The 8956-nt window shown below is 32.2% G+C and overlaps 2 protein-coding genes across 2 annotated transcripts; one reads left to right on the plus strand and one right to left on the minus strand.

Moving 5' to 3' along the window:
* LOC146136141 (ubiquitin-like FUBI-ribosomal protein eS30 fusion protein) lies at positions 1-2962 on the plus strand. The gene is made up of 5 exons (XM_083396348.1): positions 1-13; positions 917-1044; positions 1405-1507; positions 1614-1669; positions 2787-2962. The coding sequence occupies exons 2-5, from the start codon at positions 928-930 to the stop codon at positions 2910-2912; spliced, it is 402 nt and encodes a 133-aa protein (XP_083252474.1). The 5' UTR covers positions 1-13; positions 917-927; the 3' UTR covers positions 2913-2962.
* A 1172-nt stretch (positions 2963-4134) lies between these two features.
* LOC146136142 (ras-related protein Rab-15-like) lies at positions 4135-7417 on the minus strand. Its single transcript, XM_083396347.1, has 8 exons — positions 7221-7417; positions 6829-6889; positions 6474-6534; positions 6340-6417; positions 5886-5975; positions 5499-5636; positions 5243-5370; positions 4135-4723 (listed from the first exon to the last, which is right to left on the minus strand). Exons 1-8 carry the CDS (start codon positions 7342-7344, stop codon positions 4675-4677), a joined length of 729 nt encoding a protein of 242 aa, XP_083252473.1. The 5' UTR covers positions 7345-7417; the 3' UTR covers positions 4135-4674.
* Positions 7418-8956: the final 1539 nt, after the last annotated feature.

An 8956-nucleotide genomic window follows, 5' to 3' on the forward strand; every position in this document is an offset into this window, starting at 1 on the left:
GTGTCCGTGCAAGGTAGGAATGTAGAAAAATAGTTTTGGTTTTTGAATTTAAAAGCTCCGTTTTGCAGTGTTAGCTTTGTTTTAATCGATGTAAAAAGTTAAGTCGCTGGTCTAAAATCCTACCACAATTATTAAATCAACGCACAATATTTGGGTTAGGGTGCGAGTTTGGGTGTGGGTGAGTCCAGTATTAATTGTATTCATTATTTAATAATAATACTTGACCCAAATAATGTGCGATGTGGTAGCATTGTAGACCAGTGCCAAAGTTACTAACGGTTTGTATTTCTTATTTTGCGTTATGGTGATTTTTTATTGTGGACACTGAGGTACATCATGCTTTGTTCAAATTTTGTTTTTCCGTTGCTGTTCTGCATCGCAGCCTGTTGCCATTTAGCAAATTTTTATTCTTTCTAGCATACCAACGTAGAAGATGTTGTTAAAACATCTTAAAATTAACATTCTAAAGTTGTTATCGATATTTTTTTGGTACTGTATCTTCAAGGTGATCTGCAAACCAAAAAATAATAATGTCTGCTAAAATGTTACCATCCATACACAACTATTCTTTTAAGCAAGTAAAACATACATTAACAAGTTTGACAAAGCTGTCATTCTAGGCCAGGTTAGAAGGCCTGCTTGCCCGCTCAGCCACGGTCATATCGGCGCATTTCACCATAAAATTTGATCAGCCATGACAAGTCGGTCGAAAAAACGTTGGATACGCTAATGGTTTTCAGTATAGTACTGCATTTTAGCCATGAAAATATTAGAAACAACGTTATTACAGTCGTGCAAATTTTATTAAAAATGTATTTTTCAGCCGCTTGTTTTTTAAGCTGCAAAATTGTCGCCTCACAATGTCCGAAGTTTCAAATCTGGATTTTGGGTAATGCAGTGTTATTACTATTTGCAGAACTTTCAAAGATGCAGCTTTTTCTACGCGGAGAACAACTGCACTGTGTGCAAGTCAATCAAGATGATCTGGTGGCCACCCTTAAACAGAAAGTTCATCAACTTGAGGGAATTCTTGCAGATGAACAGGTTTATAAAATGTCAACAGTTTTAATATACCAATCATTACCAAAATTCTGTTTATGATTTGATATTTATTTCCTTTACGGAAGGGCAACAAGGTTTTTAATAATATTTTATTTCATCAATTTTTAATAAACAATTTTTTTCACAATTTATTGAACTAACTTTTTTTTAAATCTGACTACAATGGTATATAAACGACAAACATATTCTATCACTATAAAGGTTAAAATATTTAACCTATATAGGATTTGTATAGAAAAACTATCTGCATGTAAACATCACATTTCCTACCATTGAAATAAAAACGAAGAAAACCAAAAACATTGGTTTGTTTAAACATATTTTTTATATGTTTGATAAAAGGTGCTGAGCTGCCATGGCATGGTTTTAGATGATGAACAAACCATTTCTTCTGTTGGAATTCTTGACCTGTCCACTATCGACGTATTGAGCAGACTTCATGGAGGTTAGGATACTTCATAACTGCATTGTATTTTTTATGATCTATGGAAGCTTTGTTTTGAAAATCATAATAATAGTTTCATTTATTGAATTTAAATACTTGCTTTTAGGTAAGGTTCACGGATCATTGGCCCGTGCCGGAAAAGTCAAGGGACAAACTCCCAAGGTAAATATATATATATTTCTGGTAGAATTTACTATTAGATTCAAGTATCATTAAGTTACTCACAAATTCCTGTAATTTTCCCATATAAAAACTGGTATGCTTGTGAGGTTAAAAATTTATTAACACAGAACTTGACACGAAAAAATTCATAACGAATAATACACTAAACAACTACCAAAATAATTTTGTTTAGTTGAAGAAAATGCCTACCAATAGACTAGTGCTTGTCAGCCTTTTTTGGAACAGTACACACTTTTACGTTTATGGAAGAACTTGTACACCCCAGAGTATACAATGCACTGAAGTACCTCACAATAACGATTATCAAGAGCAATATTTGGTTATCATGTCACAAATAGATTATATAAAGTATCTTACAAGCTACATACACTTAAATACATGTTGTGCCATCTATTGTACACTCCACTCAGTCTGGTAATAAACCTGTTTATTTATTATGACACCTAACCATAGGCTTATTGTAATGTGGCATCTTGTACACCCCACCAATGTGGTACACCCTGGGGTGTACAATACACCCGGTTGACAAGCACTGCAATAGACTATATCCTGCTTGGGATGTAGCAATAAAATAGCTTTGTGAATTTACATAAATAAATAAGAGTTTTTGTAACATATCCTTATTGTATGGTTTTGAAGGTGAACTCAAATATTCCAACCCTATCAATATTTCTCTTATCAAAATTCTGGCCTTTATTATACTATAAAAATAATATGTAGCTTTTACTGCACAAACAAATTACTGTTTTTATCCTTTTATTTTCATGGCTGACTGGTTTACCATAAAAGTTAGGTCTGGGCATTCGCCCTTTGTTTAGTTAACATGCAAAATGATAGTTATAGGATTAAAAAGGTATAGCTAAACTGAATCTTAATATTGTATTTAATTTTCTAAAAATATATTTTTCTAAAATAGGCATATAAAACACCTGTTTGGGCATATTTTTGAAAAAGAAAAATTTACAGAGCATTATAGAATTGCAAAAAAGTTGGTATTTCAAAATGCTGTTCACTGATTGCCTAAAACAAAAGATTTTCTGAAGGAGCGAACTGGCCCAACCGGCTCATAACTATTACTGCTTTTAATTGCTAATAGGTTGATGCCCAAGAGAAGAAAAAGAAGAAGACTGGTCGTGCCATGCGTCGCGTGCAATACAACAGACGCTTTGTCAATGTTGTGCAGACCTTTGGCAGGCGTCGCGGACCTAACTGTAACTCTTAAACGGTGAAGAATAGCTTGTTTTATGTGAAATACAATGAGCTTCATCAGCATTTGTTTGTCGCTTAGTAAGGTTCTGTATTTTAACATAGCCTTCCCTTGGTCCTACAATATGGTCACAACCTGTTATCAATCATAATAATGATGATTGGGGCAAATGCAGGAGATGTGCCAATCCATACTGATATATACTGCATTAAAAAGTCTGATAAGGTAAAATTAGTGATGTCAACCTATGGCACAATATCTGCCAGACATTAAAAATGCATTGGAAGTTATAATAATTAGCTTAAGTTATGTTTTGTGTGGACTTAACTATATTTTTAAAACAAGAAATAGTTTTTGCCGCCATTGGGTTAGATTGAATGCAATTTTGGTCCTAGGTAACAACACCATATAGCAGGGGTGGTTGGAAAGAGCCATTTGCACAAAATACAAGCGCCAAAGAGCCTCAAAATTATTTCAATACATAACCCGTAAATTATGCAAAGCCAGCCGCAATAATAACAGAATTGTTATATAACAAAACGGGAACAATCAACACAATAATAACGGTAGTAGCTAAATAACAAGCACAAATCTTTTGTTTACTAACTCCTCGGCCTCTAATGTCTAGTGTTACATCATAAACGTAATGCTGGCCGAAATAAAGAAAACGAAAGAGAGAAACGTTTATAAACGGTATTCCTGGTAACCTTCACAATTTTTTTGCAATTTTACGATTCAACCCAGAAGAGCCACAAAAACATGCTGGAGAGCCGCAGTTTGCCCACCCCTGCTAGATAGAATATAGTGTATATTGGTATATGACAAACTCTGTCAGAAATAAAACTAAAGGTATGCTAGATGGTCTGTCTCGCTTCTTATGCTAGTGGCAAATTTTAGGTTTGCAGGTTGATTCAACTTAACAAAGAGAGAATATAACTTACAGCAACAGCAATAATATTACACTCGGATCTGTTTTAGAAGCTGTGGTAAGATGAAAAAAAAGTCAATAAAAGCTTAAGAAGTTTGTTTGTCAAAAATAAACACAAGTGTAATGAACTCAGTTGCCGAAATATATACTAGAAATATACTAAAAATATAATCTCAGAAAATAAATGTATTTAATAAAAAAATAAAGCAAAGTTGCTTTATTAGGCTTGATTCCACAAACTAATTGTTTGGCACATTAAGAATGGGCAACGTCGCATTCTGCTGAATATGACAACAATGTTAAGCGATATGCATGGTACCTTTATTCGGATGTCTCATAATAAACTAAACATATTCTACAGTACATAAAAAATTGCACAGAAAGAAAAAGTGTTTGCTGCATTCAATAAACATTTTGCTCAATACAGATGGTGCAAAAAAGCAAAATGGTTGCTGCATTTCATATCCATTTTGGTAAAAATTAATGGTGCAAAATCTATTTATATTCAAAAGGAGCACAATGGTAAAAGTAGTAAGACCGGTTCAATCAAGCACACAATAAACAAAAACCTTGATGACACCTCTTAAAGGTATATACATATAAGTGAAGAAATAGTGTTAATAGCAACAAAATTTAGAAGTAGATAGTAACATCAGTGAAGTGAAACAAACAAACAAAATGAACAACATGATATACCGAATTTAATTAGCCATTATGTAATATAGCATTTACTTCGCAGATAGCAACCATATTTTACCAAACTTAACAATATATAACTGGGATCTGTCATGCAATGTTCATCCAAAAATATTAAATGTTGAATATATGGCGTGTAGTATTCATTAACAATCAACAACGTGTGACATTGTAAAAGCAAAACAGGTAGTTTGAATAAATTCTGTAAATTTAAAAATTTAAAAACATTTGATCATTAAACTAACAAAACTATCTGCAAATCATACACAAAACTAATGCAACATAAAATGAAAACAAATGTTAAAAAAATAGAGTGCAAATGTTTTGAGTTTTACAGCAGTAACTAGATATAAATCATATTTTTAATACAGAAGATTACTAAAATGGCAGATAAGTTGATACTGCTGAAGTTATGTACACACTAAAAGAAATATTTTCAGAAATAAAAAAGTAGCATAGGTATGGAGAAAAATCTCTGCGCTGTACAAATATCATTTTTCTAAATTGACTGGTAAAAAGTGTTTGCGCAAGGACCACAAGGTTTCAAAAATTCTATCAATGACAAAGTTCATTCTTGCATAATTTAATGCTGCTTTATGATATTTTTAACAATGGAGTATATGTGTGGAATAAGGTGTAACAAAGTCTTATATGTTGTGCTTTGTGACAAACAGAATGACACATAATGCGAATGTAAGTAAAATACAATTTATAATATTACCCGTTGCAACAGCTGGTTGATGATTTTCCGCTATTCATTAAATCTTTCTTGGAGTTTACTAAATCGGTTACAATCCCTTCATCTTCGCTATTGTCACTTGTTGACGATGATGACAGCAAATGCTCAAACTACAAGAAATTTTGTTTATTTAAGGCATTTCTTTATCAGTTTTTGTGTTAATAATTTTGCATAACGCAATCACGTTCAGAAATTGAAACTATTTTGCAAATTCTCACAAAAGTACTTAATTACCCACCCTTCCATCTGGCCCGACTTTAATGTCGTCTTTGTGTATCTCCAAAATACATTCAGCCATTCTTTCAAACAGCAAATCAATGTTGTAGTCAGTATAGGCACTTGCTTCAACAAATGGCATTGAAAATTCATTTGCTAACTAATAGAAAATAAATATTCTTCAGACTTAGCTGGTACAATCAAAGTTATTTATTTTTCAAAAGCAGCCATTTCATTTTTAAATTTCACCTAAAATTGAATTATCCATCTGCAATAAACCTTACACTGGCTGTATCTCAAAAAAAACCATACCTATTACCTTAAATTTTATATTCTTTGCTTTAATGGAAGAATATGAAAACGAATTGTTAAGAAGTAAAATAATGTATTTATAAAGGTAAGATTTTACCTTTTGCCCTTCAGTGGTAGAAACCACTCGCCCATCTTCACGGTCACTTTTGTTACCCACTAAAATCGTCCTGACTTGCTCATCACCATACTTTAAAACAATCAATGAAGGTTGGTTTTAAATGCATCCATGGTAAGATATATTAAATGCGAAAATAATGTACGGTAAATAATCAAGGGTGATTTATGTTATATATCTCATAAAGTAAACCAAGACCTAAATAAAAAAATCATTTTGTTTTATGATAGATTTTTTTAATAAAAAAAATTACATATTGAATTAACAGGACCAGTGTTCCTTTCAAGTTTAAACTTCTGGCACAAATATATATAGTGTTTTTAATGTTTAATTGAAAGTAATAAGAAAAAAAATGGTTAGTTTTGTTTAGAAAGAACACTCTTTTAAACAACTTAACTAGTTTGATAAGTCATGATATTACAGTAAAGTCACTGACCTCAGAAACATCACTCAACCACTTTCTCACATTTAGAAATGAGTTTTCATTTGTAATGTCGTATGTCAGTATAACACCCTTTAAAAACAATTTGGTCATAAGCTTATAACAATCCTTGTTTAATCTCTAATTACCTGTCCCTTTCTGTAGTATTGTCTTGTTATTGTTCTGTATCGTTCTTGCCCAGCAGTGTCCCTGAATAAGTTAAAAGATTTTTGACATTATGTCAGGCAACCTTAAAATATTGTCTAAACATTGGTAGTATTACATGCTTATAGAGGTTTATCATTATTAAGATGCATTATCTTTGCATTAATAGGTCTGACTTAATTTTAACATAAAACCTAAATTTTGTAACCAGCTATGTGTTTTCATTATTTATGCTTACCGTAACTAACACTTTTATAAAAAATATATATGTAATGAAAATTGTATTTAGCTCTGGTGAAATAATAGGAGAGACTGAAAAAAGTGCTACATATAGCATACCAAATTTGAATTCTTATTCTGAGGCCATCTACAGTGATTGTTTTCATTTTGAAATCAATACCTGTGAAACAGGAAACCAAATTTTACCCGATTTGTTTAGTACTCAATCAGGAAGTAGCTGACTATTACAACAAATAGAAGGATTTGATTTAATTAATTGATATACATCAAAACTGTTCGACTCTAAAAAACGTTTTGTATGACAATATGCTCACAAAATTTCCTTTAACATAGAATGATAAAACATATAATGGACTAAATTTCAAGCTATTTTATATTAATAAAACACACAGTTAGGTTTGCTCTTAGATATATTACATTAATTTGAATTTATCACCGTCATTATTGTTGTATTAGTTACCTAACACTAAAAGTTGTACTCAATGAATTACCTATTGTGCAAACGTGATTGTATCTAAATTGTTCATCACAGAATCTGTGTAAAATGCAGGTTTTGCCAACTCCAGTATCTCCAAGAATCATCACGCGAAATAAAACATCATAGTCTTTGTCCATTATAAACTTTGGTATCCTATGTCAGTGTTCTTCGAAAAACTGCTGTTGTAATTCAGTAATTCAACCAATCATGGCGTGAGCTTATTTAAAAAAAATAAAAATCGTAGGTAAAAGTGTGTACATATGGGAAACTGGATATTTCGCGTAGGAGATGTTTATGCAGCCCAAATGTGCTGCATGGTATACGTCAATGTGAGGTTAACTTTTGGAATCAATTTAACTTAATACACACCATACATTTTGGGGTATGGCATTACTGCTAGGGTGTTCCTCTTTTTCCCGTTTTTTTTTCAATCCCGGAAAACTGTATTGAAAAATGACAATTTATTGGTAGTATAAACTTTAGGTTTTGTAATATTTTTTTTATATCAGTCAAAACGACAAGTTTTTTTTAATCTTGCTATGTTGCCGAATAAACGGGATTATAAAAAAAATTCCTTGAGAATCGGGATTGTTAATTCGCGGGAAATCCCAGGAATTTCCCGTCGAAACATTTCAGGAGAGGAACCCTAATTACTACTAGTATCTATGAGAATAAATGTGTGAAATTAAACTGCTTGGCCAGCCAGTCTACATTTTATCACTTTTATCGAGGGTTTTGGGTGTGCAGCACCAAACTTTCAGGTGTGCAATGAGGGTTTTACACACACCTGAGGTTTAAAATCCTACCTAATCTTTTTTCAAAATTTTCGAGAAACAATCATTAATTCAGATGTACACACAAATTGGATGCTTTAAAATAATCTCGTGTGCAAAAATCTACATTTAAACCTGTTAATTCGCAAAAGTAAATAAGACAACAAAAAATAGTAAACAAAGAGGTTAAGTAACATTGGAAAATAACGATGGAAAAAATTAACAATCAAGCACCATGTCCAACCTTAAGCTGCAAGTGCGACCGACTACGTTTTCATCCTCTCAACTTAGGGAATCTCCCTAATTTAAAGTATTATTTTTGGAAATTGAAGTACAATTCCCAGGGTTGTCCAGGTTAAATTAGAGTAGATTAATGTAATCAAAGGTTATATTGTATATATAGTTACAGTATAGGTATTGTTGTGTATGTGTCGCATTCAGGTATTTATGTAATATTAAATATAGGAGTATCATTAGTTAAATAGGGTTTTCAAAATTTTTTATATATAATTTTATATAAAGCCAGTTTAGCAATATAAAATTTTGTAATTCAACCTCTCGCCGTTGCTTTGTCGGCTTGGCCATGTCGCCTACTAGTAGTACAATAGTTATTCTGGTATTTAAAGGTTCGGTCATACCATTTGTCACAAATTCAAGAAAGAATGAGGAGCTCATGCAGTCAGAGAACATTTACGCTGTACAACGTAGGCCTACGTTTATAAGTCTAATATTTATTTTTGTGTATGGTTTAGGGTTTAGGCCACACTTTGTGAACGTTGGACATATTCATTCCTCTCTTGCCTCTATTAACATTGTATTTACACCATGAAGACAAATCCTCGTATCCCAGTTGTTTTTTGCATGTGCTATGTTAGGGCTACCATATTTTAGGCACCCAAAAAGAGGATATTTTCTTGGCTGCAAGTAAAACGAAAGTAGAATTGTTACGAGAAAAACGTGCCACATCCACAAGTAT

This window comes from Ascidiella aspersa, chromosome 8 (assembly GCF_963924565.1).
Source record: "Ascidiella aspersa chromosome 8, kaAscAspe10.2, whole genome shotgun sequence".
Taxonomy (NCBI): Eukaryota; Metazoa; Chordata; class Ascidiacea; order Phlebobranchia; family Ascidiidae; genus Ascidiella; species Ascidiella aspersa.